General features: G+C 40.7%; 3 protein-coding genes across 4 annotated transcripts; 2 read left to right on the top strand and 1 right to left on the bottom strand.

Annotated features, from left to right (window-relative positions):
• Window positions 1-2,314: 2,314 nt before the first annotated feature.
• On the bottom strand, window positions 2,315-3,896 carry LOC103970741 (fructokinase-1). The gene is made up of 4 exons (XM_009384653.3): window positions 3,297-3,896; window positions 2,843-3,175; window positions 2,643-2,759; window positions 2,315-2,566 (listed from the first exon to the last, which is right to left on the bottom strand). Exons 1-4 carry the CDS (start codon window positions 3,702-3,704, stop codon window positions 2,423-2,425), a joined length of 1,002 nt encoding a protein of 333 aa, XP_009382928.2. The 5' UTR covers window positions 3,705-3,896; the 3' UTR covers window positions 2,315-2,422.
• Window positions 3,897-7,791: 3,895 nt separating this feature from the next.
• On the top strand, window positions 7,792-20,283 carry LOC135597117 (ATPase family AAA domain-containing protein At1g05910-like). Of its 2 annotated transcripts, none has more exons than XM_065089647.1 (10): window positions 7,792-8,109; window positions 11,147-11,251; window positions 11,351-13,147; window positions 13,228-13,416; window positions 13,515-13,657; window positions 15,378-15,623; window positions 16,215-16,401; window positions 16,584-16,649; window positions 16,747-16,990; window positions 19,811-20,283. In XM_065089647.1, exons 1-10 carry the CDS (start codon window positions 7,900-7,902, stop codon window positions 20,206-20,208), a joined length of 3,585 nt encoding a protein of 1,194 aa, XP_064945719.1. In that variant the 5' UTR covers window positions 7,792-7,899; the 3' UTR covers window positions 20,209-20,283. The 2 variants fall into 2 exon arrangements, with proteins under 2 accessions (XP_064945719.1, XP_064945721.1); XM_065089649.1 differs by having other exon boundaries at window positions 7,981-8,109; window positions 11,157-11,251.
• Window positions 20,284-23,529: 3,246 nt separating this feature from the next.
• On the top strand, window positions 23,530-24,739 carry LOC135597116 (uncharacterized). The gene is made up of 2 exons (XM_065089646.1): window positions 23,530-24,046; window positions 24,355-24,739. The coding sequence occupies exons 1-2, from the start codon at window positions 23,554-23,556 to the stop codon at window positions 24,432-24,434; spliced, it is 573 nt and encodes a 190-aa protein (XP_064945718.1). The 5' UTR covers window positions 23,530-23,553; the 3' UTR covers window positions 24,435-24,739.
• The last annotated feature ends 72 nt before the right edge of the window (window positions 24,740-24,811 follow it).

The raw sequence follows: 24,811 nt of genomic DNA, 5'->3' as shown, positions 1-24,811 counted from the left end.
TTAAGGTTTGGTATTGATCCAGTGAAAATCCACAATGCCAAATCCAGTAAATGGTCGACTGAAGGATAACAAACAACACAATATCACAGTATAGTGAAATGCACACACATTTAAACTGTTGAAGGTTTGATATTGATCCAATGAAAATCCATAAAATCTCTATGCCTAAAAATCCAGCGAGTGATTGACCGAATCATAACAAAACATACAAGATTCCAAAAAAGTACTCATGATTTTTTATGATTTAATGGTACATAGTCTTTCTCTTCCATCCTTGCATGTTGCTCCATTCTAAGTTCAAGAGTTGCATGATATTATGGTCACAATACAACCAATAATGTACACTCAGCTTGAAAACTAATGCTCAGGAAGCAAGAATAAAGTAAAAGTTCAGGAAAACGCACAGAAGTTAAAAAAGAAACAATATGATTGCCTAACCATCAATATTACCTTCCAAACAATCATATTCTGTGAACCAAACCAGCAGCTTTGAGTTACTTCCAGGTCATTAGCAACTCTGATATCATGGGTACAACTTTCGACATAGTCATACCTCACCAATTGATATAGAACGGTGGCTTATTTTTTAATTTCATGAACTTTTTTCATATTGCTGAAATTTAATGAGTATTGAGCACATCGACATGGTAATAAATCTCAATCAAATGCAAGAATGCAGAATCCAACAACCTTCCTATTGCTCGTTGCATAAAAACCATAATTGTTAGAAGCAAACTCACTAGAGGGGACAAAAATAACAATTATTACAAAATGTACACATAATGATTACTAATCAAACAACAGTGTTATAACATCGTATGACAACCATGCCAGATTTATTTGTCTCGTGCCTTTTCAAATTCCTAAAGCTAAATGCAGCCTATGGAAGGTGTTTCAGAATCTAAAAGGACTAATATTCACATTGGAATGGAAGAGACAAAAGAAAATGTTTAGAAAAAATTGAAAGCTATTATGTTCAGTAAATAATCTAACCTTTTATGGCATCACATTGACATGAAGAATTGATAAATTTCAGATGCTCAACAAGCCTATTGTCTTTTAACTATAGCTAATTAATTATGAACGAAAATTTTGCAGCACATGTTTGATAAGTTGTTCTGAAGTTAGGACAATAAAACTAATTAGTTGACAGCTTACCATAGCAGAGATGGTCTTCATGCCATCACTGGCTCGAACGAGGCATCTATTGCTAATTGCTTTCCCAGCAGTCTGTATTTATCTTCCTCTTTGCTTTCCTTTTCATAAGTGCTATTTAAGATATTTACGAAATATTAAGATTTGAGTGAGGAAATTTAAGGAATAAAGTGCTAAATTATCTTATCGAAGTAAAACTATTCCAAAGAAAGAAGGAAAGAAAACTTAAAATCAAAGCGAAACTTAGCAACTTAAAACCTTATCATAACGCGACCACACAATTGACGAGCCGGATTGTCATAAAAGTCTTGAAACCACAAAGAAGGAAGCACTTAAGCAACCAAAGACGCCAAGAAACTTCGATCCAGAGGCGTCGTATCAAACCGAGGATTAAACAACAGAGGAGACGAGAAACTATAAAGAGAGATGCATCAAGCAAACAATCGACCTAAATCCTCACAGAATCCGAAGAATTACTATAGGAAAAGAGAAGAACAAAAAGGTGCACCATCTCGAGGGATTCCAGTCGATCGACCGACGACGCTGTTACTCCAATCGCCGTCTCTCGTACTGAAGACCTCGGTTACCGGTGAAGACCTTCTCATCTCCACCGTTCGTATCGAATGTAGCATCAGTGTTCTAATGCACCGGGTGAAACGTGTCGACTCGATGTTTGCATCAGCGAATTCAATAGCCCGCTCAACGAATCCAAACCGATCCGATAACGTGGACACTCGCTAGCCCGCTCAATAACCAAGGATCCCTTGACGGATTCCTTTGGTGGATTTGACCAGCGATTAACCCGCTAACCCGAAAGCGGAAACAAGTAGCTCCCAGTTTGCGACTCTGTACAATTTGCTAAGTGATAGACAGTTGGACGGACCATATCATTTTATGGCTTCAATAGACTCAATAACCCATTCATCCAATCACAATCCGATCCGATTACTTGTTTTAGTCAAATCCTATGCAAGTGTAATATATAGAAGGTGCTGTCATTCTACGATGAGTCAATTAAACTGATCAACATTACGGTGTGTTGAATACCAAATTGAATCTTAATTATTCCATCCTTAGTGATGCAGACACCCTTCGTCTTAATGAAGCATGATCCATGGTATGATCCTGATGGCACTCAAGAAAAAGGATCGGGTGGACGGAAGAACAAAATGGCGCATCAACATTAGAAGAAACACCACATGAAGGACAACTTAGATTCTAATCAAGTTGCGACAGTCCTTATTAAAGGGAAGTGGAACAAGGAAATCTAAGCAAGCATGTCTGATGCGCTTTCGAGGAGTTGCATGGCCTCCGACGCATTCGGCAACGACGGGATCGCTCCCTTCTTGGTGGTGGTGATTGCTCCACATGCATTAGCAAATCGCAGCAGCTCCCTCAGCCTCTTCTCGTCCTGAATGCAACCCATTACCCTATTCGTAAGCATTCGTAAAGCTGCGCTGAAGCACGAAGTTTCTCGTATTTCTAACCTGCAGAACAGACTGGTCATGGACGATCCTCCTCAGCAGTGCACCGACAAACGCGTCACCTGCCCCGGTCGTGTCGATCTGCTTGACGGCGAAGGAGTCGACGATTCCGTGGAAATCCTGACAAGCAAGAGAGATCGGTGCAGTAACCTTCAGATCTCGCTTGTTTGACGAGCATGGCAAAGAGGCGGAGATCGAGATACCTCGGTGTAGTACTTGCATCCCTTCTCGCCGAGGGTGACCAAGAGGAGCTTGAGGGTTGGGCGCCAGAGTTGCATGGCCACTTCATCTTCCACCGAGTCTTGGCCGGTCAGGAACTCTAGCTCGACGTCGCTGACCTTGATGATGTCGGCCTGGTCCCAGATGCTCAAGATTTGCTTCCTGGCCTCCGCCGCCGACGGCCACAGAGGCAGCCGGAGGTTGGGATCGTAGGAGAGCAGCGCCCCTGTTTCCTTGGCTACCTCCATGGCCTTCAAGTGAGCTGACCTGCAGGGCTCCGTGATCAGACTTATAGATCCGTAGTGAAAGACTGCAGCCTGCAGATCCATCCATAGGTACGAACACATTTCAGTTACAGTTATTGGATCGATCAAACGAGATGGTAAGGAGAAATTACAGACCAAATATTACAGAAGGAAGAGAGAAGAGGTAAAACACCTTTCTGATGAGATCGAGGTTGAGCTCGGCCTCGGTGAGCAGCATGTCAGCGCTGGGGTTGCGGTAGAACATGAACTCGCGCTCACCGTCGGCGCGGAGGGTGACGAACGCCAGCGCGGTGCGTGCGCCGTTGTCGAACGTGACGCCGGAGTCGTCGACGCCGTTCTCCCGCAGGATGGCGGCCAGCATGCGGCCGAACTCGTCGTCGCCGAGCTTGCCGACGAAGGCACAGAGCCCACCGAGCCGCGCCACGGCTATGGCCACGTTGGCGGGAGCGCCGCCGGGTGCCTTCAGGAACCCGGTCGCCTCCGCCAGCGACACTCCGGACACGGTGGGCACGAAGTCGATCAGCATCTCGCCGAAGCTCACGACGAGACCAGCGGCAGAGTCTCCGTTCACTGTGCCCATCCCGGTAAGATTCGGTGTGACTCCAGGTGGAGGAGACAATTCTGAATGCACTACCAGTAGCGTATAAAATGGTGAGGGAAGGAGCAGTGGAAGTAAATGGCCATTAACGCATGAGGCGGAAGTCGAAGCCGTCGGGATGAGGACAACCGCGACGAAGTAATGACTATTTATCCTCTACGTTCTGACCTTCCGGCCTCCCTAATATCTATCTACCGGAGGAAGTCAGGGTCCCACAGCCGGACCCACACAAGAAAAGACTAGTTTCTTTTTATGTGGTTCCCAGCTACATTGGTCCGGTTCAAGACAAGACATCAAAGGACGAGCCACAGCCACGTGTCGGTGACGTGCGCCCAGATCCGCTCGTTTCTTTAAGACTTAGCGGGAAGCGAGAAGTGTCGGTCCCACCCATTTCGGCGGACGCGCGATAAGCAATGATTTTTATTTCCTGGCTACCCACGGGTATACCTCGTGGAAACATATTACTATGGGGAGACACCCAACGTTACTTGGATTTTGGTTGGCTAACACCGAGAAAAGATTAATATATCGTTATGAGGTGCATGAATCGCAAGATACATGCATGTCTCATAGTCCCTATATATGAAGCGTGTGGAAAAAATATAGTGAATATTATATAAATTTATTTTTTTTTCATTCATCAATTTCTCACATTTATCCCTTTATTCATTTTAAAATATAACTATTAATTTTTGAAGTCAGGATCTTAGACTTCTGATATTGCCGACTCAACTAGTATGGAGTCACATCATTGTCAGGATAATATTTTAAGTTAAAAAATACTATTATTTTTAATTAAATACTAACTTGCATATGAATAAAAATGAACATATAAATATATAAATAATATATGTGAATATTGTTAGGATCAAGAGCACTAAGAGGGGGGGGGTGAATTAGTGCAGCGGAAATCTTTCAACGATAAAAACTACGTTCGTTCGTTAAAAGTGATTTCGGTGTGAAAGCTGATTCTAAGATTACTTTAACTTAAGATCAAACGAGATGACGTTAAAGTCAATCTATGAAGGCAGTTTGCAGTTATGATGAAAACCAGAATATAAGCGCAAACTAAAATATGATGTTCGTACGAAGAAACTGATTTACGTCTAAATGCTGATTCGTAAATCACTTGATTAGGCGAGATGCAGTTTAAGCAAGGATATAAAGGCAGTTTGCAGTTATGATAGAAATCAAAACGTAAACGCAAACTGAAATATGATGATCGTACGAAAAAATAGATTTACGTCTAAACGCTGATTCGGAAAGTGCAAAGTTTGAAACCCGATCGTATATGCGCAGAAAGCGGTAAGCTTTAGAGGAGGTTTGCAGTAAAGATAATATACTCAAAGTAAATGCAAACCGAGATTTAGAGTAGTTCGGTCAATCTTGACCTACTCCACTTTTAACTTCCTCCACCGACAAGGTCACCGACGTCAAATAGAGGCCTTCCTTCAATAGGCGAAGGCCAACCACCCTTTTACAGTTTTACTCCTTTTGACGGGCTTAGGAGATAACCCTTACAGAATTTTCTCTCCTCTCTTTATAGCTCAGAACTTGGAAGAAAAGAGGGAGAAGAACTTTTGGCCTTTACAACAATTTTGAGCTCTAAAAATCACAGAACAAGATTAAGATTTCGGTATGTGTTCAGTGCTCTTTCAGTGCTGAATGGGTGGGGTATTTATAGGCCCCAACCCAGTTCAAATTTGGAGCTCAAAACTGTCAATTCCCGGAATTCCGGGATTAGGCGGTTGCACCGCCTGGCAGAGCTCGAAGACTGAGCCTCTAGGCGGTGCCACCTCCTGTCAGGGGCGATTGCACCTCTTGCTAGAGCTCGAAGACCGAGCTCAGGCGGTGCAACCTCCTGACTGAGGCGGTTGCACCGCTCAGCCAGTGCTCGGAGACCGAGCCCAAGCGGTGCCACCTCCTGTCAGGGGAGGTTGCACCGCCTAGTCTCACTCGGAGATTGAGCCCAGGCAGTGCCACCGCCTGGCTGGAGCGGTTGCACCTCCCAGTCTCGCTCGGAGACTGAGCCCAGGCGGTGCAACCTCCTGCCTTGGGCGGTTCAACCACCTGGCAGAAATCAGGGTCCGAATGGGTTGATCCATTCGGCCCAATTTGGGTTTTTCAGGGGCCCAATTGCCCCAAGATTAAGTTAATGGGATCACCTCCCATTTCCAACTTAATCATTGTACTAACTACGATATTCCCTAAGACATTTACTGCAACTTGCTCCGGTGCGTCAATCGCTTCTTCCGGCGAGCTTCCGGCGAACTTCCGTCGATCATCTGATGAACCCTCGGTGATGCTCCTGCGGACTTCCGGCAAACCCCTGGACTTGCGACGATCCACTTGGCGAGTTCCGACGAGCTTCTTTGGCAAGCTCATGGACTTCTCGGATTTGTTCCCGCAGAACCTCCGACGACTGTCCGAACTTCCGTCGAACTCTCGAACTTCCAACGTGATCATTGTCTTGACTCCGACGCAACTCCTGCTGCATGTCTTACTTTCATCGTAGTTAATCCTGTACACTTATCTCAACATATAGATTAGATAACAAATGACAATTGACTTCATTATCAAAATCCGAGATTCAATAAATATAAATCGGTATGAAGCCAAGCAGTAATTTAGGAATTTGTATGATTTCATCCACGTGGCAAATGATGGGAGTGAATTTAAATAAGTGAAAAAAAGTAACTTATAGTGCATAAAAAGGTGAGAAAACGAAAAAAATGACACGTTTTTTAAAATACCAAATAGAAATAGAATACGATGTATTTTAAGGAGGATAAACATTGGGTAATAGAAAGGTATAATTCAGACCTGATCTATCTCAATAATATTTTGAATCTTCTCTACTGTGAGAGGTGATGATTGTACTCGTTTGATTTAGTAATGTATTTTTTTTTAATAATATTAGCTTTTGAGAGCCTTCTCTCATTATTTCTCCTTGACATATCTATGGATGAGATTCTTTCCTTTGTTGTTTTTGTTAAGACTGATATTTGCACATAACTAATTTTGGAAAATAACTCTTCCTTTAACTTCAACAATGTTTAAGTATTAGATAAAAATTTACGATGCATGTGCACGGCATAATTTTTATAAAATATTCTATAAAAAAATTTCATCTCCTGATATCAAATTTATGATAAGTTTAGATGTTTCGATAAGATTAACTCCGAATATTTGATGTGTCGAATTTATTATAATAATAATATTATTATAAAAAATAGGATAAGTAACAGTAACTACGGTAGGAGAGTACTTTAGCTCTCTGAAAACTTGTTATTGTTTAGTTAGTGAGATTTCGATTGTTCCAATTCAATTGATTGGTCCATTGCATATAAATGATACACACTAGAGTGGGCCCTACTTAAATTAAAATCTTGCATGATTTGCTCGCGAGACAGCCAACTGTTCAATTCATGGTTGGGATAAAGCTAAGAAATCCACATAACCGTCACAACGGTCGAAACGGGGAGACGATCACGGTCCCTGACATACCGAACGATTTAGCTTAGGATCACCCCTTCATTCACAGCTCCGAACGCGATACGGACTGTTCGATCGTGATCCGACGGCCAGGATCTCGCATCGGATCACCGACTAGGTCTTTCCGCGAACCGAAACGCGGCCCGAGGAAACGACGGCGACCGGAAAGCCCTATCCGGTAATTTCACCGCTCCGCACGCGGCTCGCACGTGCTATTTAAGGGTTTTGTTCCCCGGTGGGTAGGGATCCCTCGTCTTCCCCTGTCCCGCGAGCAGAGCGCTCTTCTCTCTCCCCCGCTTCCTGTTGCAGACCCTCTTTTCCTGCCGACCCTCTTCCGCCTCATTTCCTGTGGTTTGGTCCTCTCTCCTCGCTCCCGATCTGCCAGTTCGTCGAACTCGTCTCATGGTTCGATTCGCTTTTCGATTCGAACTGCATGCATGCTTTCGTTTCATCGAAATCGACAAAAGCTGCAATGCTATGCTTTGACTATCGAAATCGACTAAAGCTGGCTTAGGCATTGCCTTGTGCGGATCGTCCGTTTAATGGGTTATCTTTTGATCCCGGGCTGGTTTTCTTGATGCTAGGGTTTGGAAATGCGCCCCCTTTTTGGGTTCTGTCATGGTTTTGATTAATCGTTGTGTGACGGATAATGCTGGCTCGATAGCAGAGGTGGCAGCGGGTTATGGATTCGAAAGGAGATGCGGCTGCGATCACGCCGCTGCGGACCAGCGACCGGCTCCGGCAACGACCAAAGTACTTCGGCCGGCCTTTCTTGTACTATAAGCCTGTGATAAGGAAGAAGATCAAATCCAAGAAGAGGACTGCAGCTTCCCAGATTGCAAAGAAGCTGCTTAGGCCGAGGAACCACCCTGTTCAGATGCCCCCTCCGGATGTAAGAGCTTCAGCACTGGATTTGTGTATTATGTTATTGACACATAGAATCTTACACGTTATGAAGTCATATTTTTAATGGAAACCAGTCACCGCTTCAGCGTCAGTGGTTGTTTTTGTGAAACTGCAGATAGAAAGTTTTGGTTTCATGACACACAAACACTTTGAGTATCCAACAGGATTTGAAAATGTAGTAGTTGAAACTTGAAACCATGTATTTCCTTCCTTGTAGTGATACGTTACCTGTATGCAATGGATAATGATCAGAAATGTCTAATGCAAGAACATATTGCAAATCTTTGAGTGAGAATGCTCATATTATAGAACCGTTGAGTGCAGGAACATGCCTGTAATTTACATTATTTGCATGTGATTTGATTGCTGACTCAGCTGAAAAATAGTATGCAAGTCGTGCTAATTGACACGTAAAACCAAAAAAAGGCGGAGTTTCTCCCCCCGGCCCAACTAAAACATATAGGTTTTTTTTTTGTCTTAAGATTTATTAGGAGGATGATGGTTGATATTCATGTAATATCTTGGAAAAAGGATATGTAATTGCTTGTATTTTTGTGGAATTTTGCGACTGATTTAGACTCTGAGCAGTAACTATTTTAATGATACACTGCATGCATAATTATGAAGGGAAGACAAACTTGTATAACCACTTTCCCAATATTTCTAAGGCTTACAACAATGCTTTTACTAATCATATGATATAGCCCATAGATACAGAGTTTGGACTGTGAAGCCAACAACAGGGAAGTGGCAGAATACAGATCCTGCATCTTTAATATACAATATTTCAAAAGAAGATCTCTTTTGAGTCTTTTTTTTTTTATTTATGGAAGTCAAGGTTCCTTTAAAGTTTAAATATTATTTAACTCCTGTAATTTCTTTATTGATGATTCTTTCAAAACAGGTTTTAGGAAAGGCAACATGATAACTGTATGATAGATGGTCGTATTTTGATGCTTTAAATCTGATTGCTTAAGACTTTGTTGTGGTTGCCAGTTCACAGTAACCAATGTAGAACATAAAACTAAATCAAAGGCCTCAAACAATTACAACTCTTGCTTTGCTGAAATTTTTTGAACTATCTCAAGCACCGTATCAAATTACAAACAATAGCAAGATTCTGGTTGGTACTCTTCTGAACTTAATTGCCTAGTTGATTTTCTCGATGCATGAGTATATTTGTTTCAACACTTAACATTTAGATAATTTAGAGCAACTTTCCTTCTTTTAGACACCTAGTTTCCTCCTTGTTGGAAACTGAGTGCATCTGTCTATGCCCATTTGCTTATCCATTAGGGAGGTATCAATGATAGACCCCAATACATTGTATTAAACTCCTATTCTCCCCAGTCTTGAGGTTTTTGTTGTTTCTAGGTTTCACTAATCTCTTCTCTTAAAGCATGTGCAATGTGGTTCTGACTCTCTTTGGCTGATGGGTAAATTGTCTTCCGCTTGAACTCTTCCTCCACCAGACTCTTTAATCAAATCATGTGCAATATGGGTTCTTCCTCTTTTTAGTGGATAGATACATTGTGTTATAGCCGAATTCTCACTCTAGGTAAACATGATATTGGAATGCTCTGTTCTCTATGGTCGACTTTTTATATTATAAACATCTATCTATTTGCGTAATTGTTTGGGTTGCTTCTTATTGCTTGCTCCTGTAGTTTCCTTGATTTCATTGCTGTTTTTATTATTAATTTTTAAGTTCTTCAGTTTGAGGTCCTTGAATCATCAATCAGTGGCAACATTTAGTGTTGTGTCAAACTACAAAAATAGGAAAATGATGCCCATGAAAACTTAAAGAAGGTTTTGCTTACGAACAATTTGCCATTGTCGATCACAAGCCTGGATAAAGAAGGTGAAGGGTTGTATGAGGCCATTGACAACCATGTGATGTTGCAATTTAATCTTAATTTTTTTAAGTATTTTGGTTCATTCAATGTAATCAGGATTGATGAAGATATTGTTTATATGGTAAAAGCTGGGTGGTTAAAGTGGAAAGGGGTGTCCAAAGTTTTTTGTAATCGTCGGTGCTCTTTAGATTAAAAGGAAATTTTATGATATAGTTGTTAAGCCATCCTTGTTTTGTGGTTATGATTATTAAGCAGTGAAAAGGCAACGTGTACAGAAAGTTTGTCATTAAGATGAGCCTAGTGAGATGAATAGACAGATTTACTAGGACAGATAGAAAAAGAGTATTCTCATTTGTGAATAATTAGTCGTAATTCTTGGGAGAATCATCAAGGATGGTATAGACATATTCTAAGGAGATCTGTAGATATTATAGTTAGATGAAATGAGTTAATTAATATTAGTGGTGAAGGAGGGGTAAAAAAAGACCTCCAAAGACTTGTTGATTTAGGACCTAAGAGGTAAAGACTTCATTTTTTTAGTTATTTTCATTAGAAATTGCGCAGAGGAATATTTTCAAGTTTCCTTTTAGTCTTCCTTGTTGATTGAATAGTCAAAACTACCTCTGCCATACATCAAATGATGGGAACTTGTTGATTTGTTCACTCTGATGGTATTGATTGTGATTAGGTGGGAAAAAAAATAGTGACTAGGTATCTTGTGACTGCACCATTCTTTTTCAAAAAAATTCTAGCAAATATGCGACTCATGTTGCTCTTGTAAGATCCTTACCAACTTTGTTTTATCCAAGGTTTTCTAAGTACCAATCAGACCAGATGTACTAACTGCTGTTTGTTGTTTGACCAAGTACTTGTATTTATATGTATAATCAATATTGGTACTTATACCATTCAATTATAATTTTTATTATTTTATAAATGATACTGGATGGTTGGTACACCATCTGGTATATGAGTTTCATGTTAATCTGATAGGTTATTTAACCATTACTAGACTGGTTTAAACCTTGATTGTGCCAACTATTTATAATTACTTGTCTAAAACATTAGGTGATCCATACACTAACATGTTATTCTTTCCAGAATTCTTTCTGTTTTGCTAATCTAGCATCTTCCTGACTCAGATTATCTGCTTATTCTTTTGTGTAGTCTATTGCAGCAAACTTACGGCGCTCTACAAGAAAAAGAAAGATTTCAATAAACCTGGAAGACTATGAAACAGACACTTCAGGAACAGAAGATGACGATTTAATGGTAAGATTCTAAACCTGCCGATGCACATAGTCTTGATCAAATTCAGTGTTTAACATGGTTAGTGATCTATTCGTACCTTGGCGCTGATTTGTTTTTCAGGCTCCCAGGTATCGTTCTTCAAAAAACAAGGCAGAGAACAATGCTAGCCATGATGAAGCATCAACCTCTCCAAGGAACAAAAAGATTACAAAGACTAATTCCCTTCCCCGCCGTGAGGGTTTACGACCTAGAAGACTGTTGAGTCGGAGAAGAGCACAACCTTATGAAGAATCAGAAGAAGACCAGGATAGCTCTGAAGACCAGGCTGCCGAGGATGAAACGGAAAATGGAAATGACACAGAGGAGGATGCTGGAAATGAAGAGGATGGTGATGGGGGAGATGAAGTAGCAGGAGATGGGGATGATGAAGATGGTGAGGAAGAGCAGGAAGGAAGGAGACGATATGACTTGCGGAAACGTTCTGAGAATCATAGATTATCTAGTGAGAAGGAGGGAAAAGAGAGGCCCCGATCCCCACGTAGAGTACTTCATCATGGTATGGGCTCCAAAAGCAATAGGTATCTAAGAAAAGGTGGATCTCGAGTACATAGACGTCATCGGCTTTCATTGCCTGATGATTCTGACGATTCCCTTCTTGTGGACGAAATGGACCAAGGTCCCTCTATTCCTTGGACACGCAACGGAAGCAGAAGTGGGACACCATGGCTCTTGGGTGGTCTAGACATGCACGGTGCAACAGCCTGGGGACTAAATGTTGCTGCATCTGGTTGGGTCTATCAGGGTGACAATATTACTTATCTAACTTCGGGTATTCAAACAGCTGGGCCAAGTTCAAAGGGAGGGGCAGACATTCAGCCATTACAAGTTGATGAAAGTGTGAGTTTTGAAGACATAGGGGGTCTATCAGAGTACATTGATGCATTAAAGGAAATGGTATTCTTTCCATTACTGTATCCTGATTTCTTTGCCAAATATCACATAGCTCCCCCGAGAGGAGTTCTGCTTTGTGGTCCTCCTGGCACCGGAAAAACATTAATAGCTAGGGCATTAGCATGTGCTGCTTCAAAGGCTGGTCAGAAGGTTAGCTTTTACATGCGTAAGGGAGCTGATGTTCTCAGCAAATGGGTTGGAGAGGCAGAAAGACAGCTGAAACTGCTTTTCGAAGAAGCTCAAAGGAATCAGCCCTCAATTATTTTTTTTGATGAGATAGATGGCCTTGCTCCAGTTAGATCCAGCAAACAAGAGCAGATTCACAATTCTATTGTTTCAACATTACTTGCTTTGATGGATGGACTTGATTCTCGTGGACAGGTTGTCCTGATAGGTGCAACCAACAGAATTGATGCCATTGATGGAGCGTTGCGCCGCCCAGGGCGTTTTGACCGGGAATTTGTTTTTCCTTTGCCTGGTTACGAGGCACGTGCTGAAATATTGAAGATTCACACACGAAAGTGGAAGGAACCTCCATCAAAAGAGCTAAAGATGGAACTTGCAGCTAGTTGTGTGGGATATTGTGGAGCAGATCTGAAATCTTTATGCACAGAAGCTGCTATCCGTGCTTTTCGTGAGAAGTACCCCCAAGTGTATACTAGTGATGACAAGTTTGTGATTGATGTTGATTCCATAAAGGTTGAAAAACATCACTTCTTAGAAGCCATGTCTACGATTACTCCTGCTGCTCATAGGGGATCTATTGTGCACTCCAGGCCTTTGTCTTCAATTGTTGCTCCATGTTTGGAAAGACATCTCCAAAGAATAATGAAACATGTATCTGATATTTTTCCTTGCCTTCCAGCTGTAGATGTCAGCAGGCTATCTGTTCTTTCCTTTGGCTCTGCACTTCCTCTTGTTTATAGGCCTCGCCTTCTGATATATGGGGATGCAAGTGCTGGATTGGTATAAATCTTAAGAACTTTAATATTTTGACATTATATGTTATGTTGGATGCTGTTGATAAAGCAGTTTTAGCTTGACAGGACCATGTTGGGCCTGCTGTCCTACATGAAATGGAGAAGTTTCCTGTTCACTCTCTTGGACTTCCATCTCTTCTATCTGATCCTAGTGCAAAGACACCAGAAGAGGCTTTGGTGCATATATTTGGTGAAGCAAGAAGAACTACTCCTTCTATACTCTACTTACCTCAGTTCCATATTTGGTGGGAGACAGTGAGTACACAAATCCATAATATAGTTCTACCAAGATGAGTTTTGCTGGTTGCAAATAGAATTAAGATGGATAATTATTTGGTTTTTTACTTCTGCAGGCACATGAACAGCTTAAGGCTGTTTTGATGAGTCTTTTAGAGGAATTGTCTTCCAATCTTCCAATTTTACTGATAGGAACATCTTCAGTGTCCTTGAGCAAAATGGATGAAGACTCCACTTCCATCTTTGCTCTCTGTAATGTGTATGCTTTCTAATCTTTATATTAAAATACTGCATTTTCTTTTTGTTTTGTGGATTTGGTAAGACTTTATCAGGAAGGATAATGCATTTAGGTCCTCAAGTATGAAAGAAGAAAAAAAGAATAAATAAATCTTGTCTGGCATCACCGTATCCTCTTTTACCAGTAGAACACTAACTTTTTGCACTACCCTTCCCATTAGTGATTTCAAGCAATAACTTTTTGCTATGATGAATAGTTATGGCCAACCAATTTGGGTTTCCAGCAGGAAATTATGAAGAAACTAAAAAAGCTAATATCTGATTATGGTTATAATAATTTAAGTTTTGCATTTCATATTCTGCAAATTCTAAATTGGTGACGCCTTGATGGTGCATCAACAAGATACAAGTCAGTTGAATTGCTGATAATTTTACTGGAAGACTCAAGGAGGTTCTACATTGAAAACAAATAAATTTAGAGAAATGCATAAGTTTATGCTGACTATATTGACTATATAATGAGGCGCTTGCTATCTTGCATGACTCAGTATATTGGTAACTGAGCATTACCAATCACTTCCTCAGTGGAAAGAGATGGTTGACAATATATGTTGCAATTTAAATACAGCAGATTGATTAGAAGCAAAGCCTATGATATATTTTAAAATGAAAATGATTAAAGTTAATCTCCAAGATTTGTATGTTTTCCAGTATAATGGCCTTTGGAGGTGTCACTTTTCTATAGACAAGTGAGAAAATAAAAGATACTTGTATCATTGATTGTTGCCTGAATTACATTCATTGAATGGATGAGTTTTGAGGGGGGTGGATTTTTTCCAACTAAGATGGTCTTGAGAATAACTTTTGTGGCACGGCATTTTTCCCAAAATTTTAAATATTGTCGAGATTGTAAGGGTATAACAAAATTTATGCCGTTTTAGGATCAGACCATGGATAAGATTGAGGATCTTGAGATTCTTTTTTCTTTAAAAACTAAATTGCCAGAAAATTTTATAGAAAAAAAACATAACATTTAAATATTAGTTGCTTGTGAAAGAGAACTGTTTATGCAAGTCATAATTATTTCAAATTAATTAGTTCTATTTATGTTTATAAAATATTCTTTTCTTCAAAGCTTTTTTCTTATAAATAACCATGTTATTTGTAAATTACAAAAAAATCATTTGAAGATGAACATTCCTTGAAAACTAGATCTCCTTGTTGTTCTTTGCATTTAATCTTAAACAACAAATTGTCTTTATTCTCCTCTTAGTTCTCCTGTGCCATTGGTGTAGGTGTAGAATATGAATTTGAACACTTCTTGAGAACTAGATTCTCCCTCCCTCCCTCCCCCCCTCTCTCTCTCACTTTCTCTTTTGAATTAACTCTTGAACAAACAAATTGACTTTGTTCTCCTCTACCGTTGGTGGTGTAGGTGGCTCTACACTGTTGTGAAACCATGAAATTGAATTTCAGGTATGAACCCATACTGGTCCATGTCTGGACTTGTACGGTCTCTTCATGTGAACCATGGTACCAAAAGAAGCCTCGAAAATTGGCAAAAAATAAAAAATCCTTATCTTTTAGATGGTTGTTTTCTAGATTTGTTGTCTTGTTTTATCCTTTATGAATATCTACGTGAGTTTGATCTTAATAGATGAGAAAAGATGCTTCATATGTTCTTGTTAGGAAAAGTTATTCTATATGTATTGTCATCTTTTGAAGAGTTTTATTTTGAATAGGTATCAAGTGGACAAACCGACTGCAGATGACAGGTCACGCTTTTTGGAGAAATTGGTTGAAGATATCTTGACTCTTGAAGTTGATGAGTCAACAAGCAAATTAAAAAAAGTAACATCTCTTCCAGAACTCCCCAAGGCCCCTCAGGAAGTGGGTGGTCCAAAACCTTCAGAGCTTCAGGCAAAAGCAGAGGCGGAGCAACATGCCCTTCGTCGGCTGCGGATGTGTCTCCGGGATGTTTGTAATAGGTCCGTCTCTCAACTCCTGACTGTGTAGGACTACTGGGACAAACATTATACTGTCATAGAAAAAAGAACTGTTGAGGGGTTTTACTTTGACAATTTCAAGTGACAGAGTGCATTGAACCTACCTTATAATTTAACTAACGAATATGTGGTTTACCAAGCATGTACAGGCTTGGCTTGATAATCAGCATTACTTGTATCCATTTTTAGCCAATAACTTTTCACTTCAATTTAGTTGCATATATCCAAGAATGTCACACAATTGGGATCAAATAGGCAAGGATTTATACAATAAATCACTGTTTTTCGTTGATAAATTTTCACTTCAGTTTAAGTTACATAATACATACACCAAGGTTCCCTGGGATTGGGAACTTTTAGACAAGGACCTAACTATATCTGTTCAGGGGCATGTAGGCACTGACCAAGATGTGGCCTCATGTCATGTCCGTGACAATCCCATTTGTGTAATGACCATTAGTAGGTGGGCATGAGCTTGACACGGCTCCATATGTGCTGCAGCCTCGCAGGTATATTACCACCGTGACATGACTTACATGGTCTTGCAATAATGGATTTGTTCTGTGCTCGCAGGATTCTATATGACAAGCGATTTAGTGTGTTCCATTATCCAGTCTTGGATGAGGATGTGCCTGACTATCGTTCGATTGTTCATAATCCCATGGATATGGCCACTCTGTTGCAGCATGTCGATTGTGGGCAGTATCTCACGTGTGCAGCATTCTTGCAAGATATTGACCTTATTGTGGCTAATGCCAAGGTAAAATATTCAACTTTTGTTTTCTGCCAAGTGTTCTGTCTGGATCTAAAATTATATAAATATTTATATCTGATTTCTTAACTTTGCTGTGGGGTTTATATTTGCAGTTCTATATGGTACTTATAATACCAATTGTGGACTTTTTATAATTTGTATAATTCTGATGCTTACTATTTGTATAGACATATAATGGAGATGACTACAATGGAGCTAGAATTGTCAGCAGAGCTTATGAGCTTCGAGATGTGGTATTTTCCTTTTTGTCTCGGTATCTGTAGTGCTAACTAAACAGATATCTCAAGTATATTGTCAATACTTCTTGTTGAATTTTTGTTATATGTTTAGGTGCAAGGTATGTTGTCACAGATGGACCCAGCTCTAGTCTCATTTTGTGACAACATTGCAGCACAAGGTGGTCCATTGTTGTTGGCAGATGATGTGGAAGAGTTGAATGTTCCAACAGCACCTGTTGTTCAACTGGCTAACATTCCTAGAACAAGTGCTCGACTTTGTAATGTTCAGTCAGATGTAAATCTGGCACAAAGTTATGAAGCAATAAAACTGCCAAAGAAAAACACCGACCATACAGGTATCTGGATCTTGTTATTTATTATTGATGCACTTCTTGGACATGTTTTTTAGGAAATGATGATTATTAAGTATTTTACTGAATTTTTGTCCATCATGCACCAAGGACTTATTTTGTGTTATACTATTACATGTTCAATCTTGGATGACAAAGACTACACAATGGAAGCTTGATGAGATTCCTCTAAGCTTCAAAGTAATTTTAGATGTTAATAACATACAAATCATTACTTGCGCCAAGTACTTTTGAGGATTGAAGAGAGATTCTGTAAGGTGAAACTTTTGGTATAGATAAAACTGGAGAAAAAGGATTCTGACCCTTGAGATCAAAAGTGACTTTGGGAAAATGAGAGGGCTCCTTTATGTTTTTATGGAGCTTAAAACTTGATATTCTTCTGTTTTCTTCTGAATCTACTTTGAGCTCATGTATGCTTGATTTTTTTAATAAATCTATTTTGTCATCGGCATAGGAGGCCTGGGCATCATGTTGGTTGGACCAGCTCGAGGCAGGGCTACTGGTGGTTCACCCACACAGTACCCATGTCCATAGTTAAACACAGCCTATCCTTGTAATTTTGAATTGATGATTGGGTCAAGGGGATGCCCAAGTGGCATTTTTTTTCTGCTTGGATAAAGGTAAAGGTGGAAAGGGGAAGAGGAAAGGATCTGCAAGAGGCAAACAAAGTTGGGGAGAGCGAATAGGTCTGCTAAAGGCAAAAAAGGTCGGTGCTAAAGACATTTCCATGGTTTAGAATTAAGAGGTAGTGAGAGGAGATGGAAGGGGTGTCCTAAAAAATCATAATGAGTTGATAGCTCATTTTTTTCATTACTCAAGCTGGAAAAGAAACAACAAGAAATGGTTTTAGAGAATATTGGGAGTATAATTATGCACTTCCTGGTTCAGGACCGGTTAACAAGTTTTTTAAATCTTCTGTAGCACAACTGCTATTGAATAAGGACTAGAAAATTTGCAGGTATGCATATGTTTTCATAGTTAACAATAAAATTTTACCAACATTCTATTTGAATCCCCGGTCCAGTGATTTAGACCGTAATTGTGCCATTATGGTTTAAGAGTAAATAGCTGTGAAGGAAGAAAAATACAAGCATCTTTTCATATGGCAATCTTTTTTTTCATCCACATGAATATTACAGCTTGGAAACCCAGAGCAATAACTAACACAGAATGCTTGGTAAGTTATTCTTAGTCCACCAAATGTTAGAAAATATAAGATTATCTAAAATAAAGCAGTGCTTAACTACGAACTAAAAGAAATTTGAATAGGAAAGGATTTTTCATACTTCCTAAATTATCTATGAAGGCTGAAGGTCCTTGCTCCTGAACAAATTTTTAGGTTCCTAGCTTTTTGCAGACTGGACTGTGCTACGCTGTGCCATGGACAACCTTTGTATCATGCATCTTTTTTGAATGTTATTCAACATTACTGAGCAGGTCATGGCATGTTGTGTTGATTTGTATTGTGTTGGCATGACCCCGTAGTGGGCCATACTATGTCAATTAATGGGCCTTGAACCATTCTGACATGTGGATCATGCTGGCACAGCTCAGTTTACATCTACCTGCAAGGTCCTGCTATGTCAGATTATGAGCCCTAAGAAACTCCACCACCGCAACCCGTTTTACTTCTACCTTCAGTGCCATGCGATGCTGGCTTGTGGGCCTCATCCAGCATGTTGACATGCCCATGCAACCTTGTTTACCTCTACCAATTCCTCCTGTCCTTGTGGATCAGATGGATTTTGTTGTGTGTTTGTTCCTCATAACAACTTGTTTTGTTCATCATTATAGTTCTTTTATTGTTTCCTTTACTAATTTGTGTTTGGGTTGGTCCAAAAGACATGCATATGCTAATAAGTTCTTTCTAAATCATGATCAGCTTTTAATTTTCAATTTTTTTTTTATTTTGATGATACCTCTGTTCTTAATTTTAGTTACAGGTTGCATTTCCTCTTATGGTGACCATAATACCTATTATTTAGAAGAAATTGAACTATACATCTTAATTTACAATCTACAAAACAATAATAGATCACCCTGGTGCACAAGAATTTTATTTAAGTTGCATTTGGTTGATTTTGTGATGAGAACATATTGAGATTTTTCTGATCTATGGTGGTTATAAGAAAAATCAAACGGGCATTTGCATTCTTGACTACTATGAATGAACGTGTCCTGAAGCTCCCTTGTTGGTAGCAAATGAGTTGCAAAATTCAGAGGCAAACGCATCAGGTGTATGTGCAAAGTGCAATGTGACACCTCCTTGAGGAAGCATGTGGAGGAATAAAGCAGTTGCTCATCAGCCAAAAAGTAAGAAAAAGCAAAGAAAGCTAGATACATCAACATTCAGAAAAGGGCATCTTCTGGTGGTGATATTGAAAATCAAGCATCCTGGATCCTCCAAAATAATAAATTGTCTCTGTTATAATTCTACTCCAAAGTTGGACCAGTGGACTCCTGTTATATCTGCTTGCAAATTTGGTTAAATGGTTAAGGACGAGAGTCCTAACAGACACATGAGATATTAGGGGATATGAGTGTCACTGATCTGTTTATTTGGATGTTATCTTAGTACATTCGTGCAAGTTTCTGTGAGCATTTTTATCTCTGCTCGCCTTATTCCTGCTCCCTGTTCGTGATCGTTTTAGCAAAATGACTTTGTAATTAGCTTTACCAGTATGAGGGATTCTATTAGTTTTTTCAATTGTTGTTTTTTTCTCAAATTACTGCTTCTTTGAAAGTAAAGGCAAAACAATTTATTGTGTAGTGTTGACACTAAGATCTATGTTTCTTGTATTCCAGGCTCAGGCAGGGAGGAGAGAGGTACTGCTGAACCTGATCAGATAAAGGTCAGCTCTCATCCAGGATTCCAAGAACCAGATAGAAATGGTCCATGGAGACAACCAGAAAACCACACTAATCGCGGACCAGCAGAAGTATCGGAGGCAGCTTTCAGCCAACCGGCCAATGAAAACATTGATGATGCGACGAAGGCCAATGCAGACATATCTGAGCAAATTGATTCTGTGAAGAAGCATCTCATCGAGCGAACGGAAGGCTATGGAGTGCCACAGCTTGAGCGGCTCTACACCCGAGTGATGAAAGGTGTGATGGCAGCAGGAAGTCAACATAGAGAAGATAGTAGGCAATTGGTTTTGGGTCATCTTTTGAAATTTGTTGAGGACGACAAAAATTTTTAAGCAATAAGTTTCTCTTTTTTTCTTAGTCTTGTACATCGGCTTATTCATCAAAAAAAAAAAAAAGAATTCTTCTTCTTTGCCTTTCTTTATGCAATATGTTCTATGTGCAGAATGAGCATAGACCAGTTGATGAACGCCTTATATGACGTTGTGATCCATCCATCAGTAGCCTTGTCCTCACACAACAGTTCTGTACTCGCGAAGGTGTCCGTTCTGTTACGTCTGTGTAATTTTTTATTTATGCTTCGACAAAACGATGATGATCATTTGTTCTCACCTTCCATCTTCTTTATTCTCATGTTCTATTGGATCGTAAGAGGACGAGTAGAGTTTTAGTTAGCAAGAAATGCCAGTTTTTAGTCAAAGTAAATTGAAGTTGGTAAGATTATATATATATATATATATATATATATATGACCAAATAATAATTATGAGCACCACAGGGTCGTCCTAAGATTGCTGGGGGTGGGGGGTTGGCATTTAGTGCCATGTGGTGGTCCGTCCCGCAATTATTGGGTGATGACGAACAGCCACGTGAGTAGGTGGGCAGTGCTCGTCCCCCGATAACATAAACACCCGGGCCCGCGTGGCCCCCATCGTGCTAATCGCATCGTCATCGCAACATGATGCGCATGCATGTCGTATGGCCACATCGCTTGCCGCCACCGCCGCCTCGATCGCGAATGAGACGAAGGACATGGTGTTCGGCGAAGCGGTGGAATCTTCCGGATCTAACGAGTTGGGTTACGGTAATATTTCGCAGGTTTCACCTTCGATTAAATCCGATTAAATTTTGAGGACTTGGAATACGTGATATACATCTAATAGCCCAATTGTGATGCGACAAATTTAAAGCATTATAAATAGCTTAAAAGGAGGAGGAATTATTGGAATGAGTCGATCACGGATATCTTAGATAGTCGAGTATTAATTCTAAATCGCATAACTCTCTTGAAGAAAACAATAGAAAAGATTGGTGGAGTGCAAGAAAGAGCGAAGGACAACAAGTGTGCAACCTCATGACTCCATTGTCGTTGTTGTTTCTCTCACTTCAGTCTCTTAGTGCAATGGCAAGTAGATGCTTTCGGAGAAAAATGAGGTGGACTTGGATTGGGTTAATAATGGAGAAACAATCGATGAATGCAACTGCGATGGCATCGAGGAGATGGGGTCGATCGAAAGAAGAATTCGTCAGAACCACGTGTGTTGATACTTGGAAGAGAGGTAAAGCTTCGACAGCCATGCATCCAATAGAAAAGTTCATGGGAAACTATCTGCCTTATCAGAATATAAAAAAAATCCTTTTTTGCTGCTTCACGTCAGATCAGATCTGATACTATATCGAATGTAATATTAACCAAAGATCTGATATGTACTACTTCTTGATCTACTGATGAAGAAAGATATTGTACATTAATAAGTTTTCTTTTTTCATTATAAAATGAATTTGCTTGTAGGGAAAACAAATATATGTGTATCTCTATCTTCCACTGTGTTAAAGCATCATTGAGAGCATGATTTGGGGGAACAATGATCACTTGTTGCTTCACTCTTAGGTAGTATCAAGCTTCTTTCCAAAGGCCAAAGGGCACTCACTCACTTCAATAATTGCTTCTCTCCTTGGGTCCTTGTTTATCATCAATGGAGGAGGCAATTGATTATTTGCTTCTTAGTTAAGCCATTATCAGGTTATATTCACACAAATCAAACTTGCTTCTCACATGTGAATTATAATTTTAATATTCCACTCTATTGATACTTACAGTTGAATATTCCACTTGGTTGATACTAACAGGGGTGCAAAAGCATGCAGCTTATTTCATGATATCTAATCCTGCTTTCACAAGATTTGTCTTGGGATAAGATTTATCATGAATGAAGAACATAAAAAAAAAAAAATAATTTTTTTAATGCTTTCAAAGTGGGAATAAGATCATCAATTAAAGGAATCATTTGCTTCATTGCTAATCATCATGTTATATTTACATAATAAACCTTGCCTCTCACATGTCAACTAAAATTTTAGTATTTCACTTGATTGACACCAACATCTCAGCTGGTGAACCAATGCTTAAAAGGAAGCATGCCTCCTATTTCTTAATATTTCAAAAATAAAGTAATATATAAATTTTAAAGTTTAAGAAAAATAATTTTATCGCTACGAATTACATATTGACAATGTCACGTCTCGTGAACATGAATCTTAACTCATCTTAATATATATAACTACTTACGTATAAGTGATTTGATAGTTGCACGACGATAAAAGATCAATATAGTCGACTTAAAATAGTTAAAACATCAACCAAAATAATCCTTATTTGGAACAAAATTCATCTTGAATTAAAAACTTGGTCAAGAGTCGAGAGGACAAGTTCGTGTGTGCCGACTGATATGGCTCCGAACATTGTGAAGGATCGGCAGGGCAGCTTTAGATTCTTGCCCATAGACAGCTTGTAGCCGGAGAAGGTTGAGACGACGAAAAGGATGCCATCTCCCACATCCATCTCTTCACCAGCCTTCAACCACATTGTTGGTCTCGTATGGTCCCTGCACTCTGCTGGCCTTTCTTCCACCTTCAAAGAGGTTCTCTTTTCGTGGTCAAGCCACATCTCTCAGCCGCTTCTTCAAAGCTGGATGTCCAAATCCTGTGGTTAGCAGTGCTACCGAATGGATCATGATCGAGCAATCTTTGTCTGCTGGAAACCTCAACTCTTCGGAGATGGGAAGAAAGGTTCCCTCTCTGTGGTTGGTAGAAAGAAGTAGGACAGGATTAGCAGGAAAAGGAGGGGGCATCAGAACCCTTTTAGTCCCCACCTGTGCTTCACTCTTACGATTTGGAAGTATATATATATATATATATATATAGAGTAAGTTGGATCAAAATTTACCGCTTGCCACTGACAGAAACTCGGAAACATCACCACGAATTACGTGACGAAACATCCCACGCCACTGCGCAGTTCGGCCGCAGCGGTGCAACACGTGTGTGGTCCACCTGGGCGCACCACGTGGCTGGGACCCGCCAGCCCCTTGCGACTTCCCCCACCACATGCCGTTGGATCACCGAACTCGCAACCCCAAACACGAAATCGAAGACCCTCGAAATATTTCTTCACCTCTCTCTTTTACCTCGAAACTCTACCAGTTCTGTGATTGGACAACGAGTGACTTGGCTGTAGCGTCGTATCCAATCAAAGGAGGCGAGAACCGTATCGCCCGTCACATGCCTCCCATGACCATGCATTCCCCATCACCATCATCATCATCATCATCATCATCATCATAAGTGAACGCGTTTAAAAGCCGACGCGCATCACCGAGGGAGAGGAGCGAATCGTTCGAATGGAGTCCCCTGTTTCGATGCCCTCGAGCCCTGCTGCTGAAGAGAGTGGGGAGATGGAGGTGGAGGAGCCGATGGTAGCGCCCATGGAAGAGGAAGAACGGGAGGAGGTGAATGCCCACTGGAGGGGGTGGAGGGAGCGCGAGCCGTGGCCGCGGAAGAGCGGCGGGGTGATGCTGGAGGGGTACGTGGACGCGGGAGACGGCGGCGACTTGGCGTCGGGTGGCGTCGCTAGGACGAAGAGCTTGACGGATGAGGACTTGGAGGAGCTCAAGGGGTGCCTCGACCTGGGGTTCGGGTTCAGCTACGAGGAGATCCCCGAGCTCTGCAACACGCTCCCGGCGCTGGAGCTCTGCTACTCGATGAGCCAGAGATTCTTGGACGAGCAGCAACAACAGCAGCTATCGCTAGATCGTTCCTCCTCGGGCGAGTCCATGGATCTGTGCCCGTCGCCCCCGTCTCCTCCCATAGCCAACTGGAGGATCTCCAGCCCAGGTTATAAAAATAGCTCCCGCACCCTCTCTTCGCTTCCTTTTCGAAGGATTCCCTTTTGTTCGTCGTAGACATACGCGGAAGGTTCGATTTTTACCTCTCCGTGTAGGATTTGGAGCAATCCTCGATTACGGATGCTTCATATTCCTCATCTGGTTTGAGCAATGGCAAGAACAACTAAAATTTCCCCCTACGATCCACCGATCGGGCCCTTCGTCTCTCGGTGTCTTCGTATTCCGTTGGAAAGATCTGATCTTTTTGACCATTGAAGTAATCTTGCTGAATTCAGATTTCACTTCTAATTGTTACAGGAGATGATCCAGATGAAGTTAAAGCAAGGCTGAGGTATTGGGCTCAAGCGGTGGCTTGTACCATTAGGTTATGCAGCTGATACAAAGGCTGCATCTTTCTTGACCGCTTCTGGTTGTGAGAGGAACGAATCCGTCGGAGTCGAACACCGAGCCCATCTTCGGCAGAGTGAATCCAACCTCTGTGCCTTCGGATGCCGCTGTACTTTTGCCGGAGAGAGTTCCTCGTCGGAGTCCCACACGGAGGGAGGCAGGAAAGAGAGGAATCGTACTCAGTGTCGAGGGAGAGCGAGACACTAATGTTGGAAGTTGCCGTCCTGTAGAAGCTACGTATTTCTTAACGTTTCATGTATTATTGTAAATATGAATAAAAAATATTCTTTTTTCATGCTGGTTGATGAAACCAAAAGAGATGCTACTACTTGTTACTCGATTCGGTTTGGAGAACCCCATTCGATCA

The sequence above is a fragment of the Musa acuminata genome, chromosome BXJ1-11 (assembly GCF_036884655.1).
Source record: "Musa acuminata AAA Group cultivar baxijiao chromosome BXJ1-11, Cavendish_Baxijiao_AAA, whole genome shotgun sequence".
NCBI lineage: Eukaryota > Viridiplantae > Streptophyta > Magnoliopsida > Zingiberales > Musaceae > Musa > Musa acuminata.
The sequence above is the reverse complement of the archived record's forward strand: the minus strand, read 5'-3'. Positions and strand labels throughout refer to the sequence as shown.

Coding starts and splice junctions, on each gene's coding strand:
- LOC103970741 (XM_009384653.3), bottom strand. CDS start 3,704: ATGGGCACAGTGAACGGAGACTCTGCCGCTGGTCTCGTCGTGAGCTTC. Junction 3,176..3,296: donor ACCTCGATCTCATCAGAAAG/GTGTTTTACCTC, acceptor ATGGATCTGCAG/GCTGCAGTCTTTCACTACGG. Junction 2,760..2,842: donor GATGCAAGTACTACACCGAG/GTATCTCGATCT, acceptor CTTGCTTGTCAG/GATTTCCACGGAATCGTCGA.
- LOC135597117 (XM_065089647.1), top strand. CDS start 7,900: ATGGATTCGAAAGGAGATGCGGCTGCGATCACGCCGCTGCGGACCAGC. Junction 8,110..11,146: donor TTCAGATGCCCCCTCCGGAT/GTAAGAGCTTCA, acceptor TCTTTTGTGTAG/TCTATTGCAGCAAACTTACG. Junction 13,658..15,377: donor ATCTTTGCTCTCTGTAATGT/GTATGCTTTCTA, acceptor TATTTTGAATAG/GTATCAAGTGGACAAACCGA.
- LOC135597116 (XM_065089646.1), top strand. CDS start 23,554: ATGGAGTCCCCTGTTTCGATGCCCTCGAGCCCTGCTGCTGAAGAGAGT. Junction 24,047..24,354: donor CTGGAGGATCTCCAGCCCAG/GTTATAAAAATA, acceptor TAATTGTTACAG/GAGATGATCCAGATGAAGTT.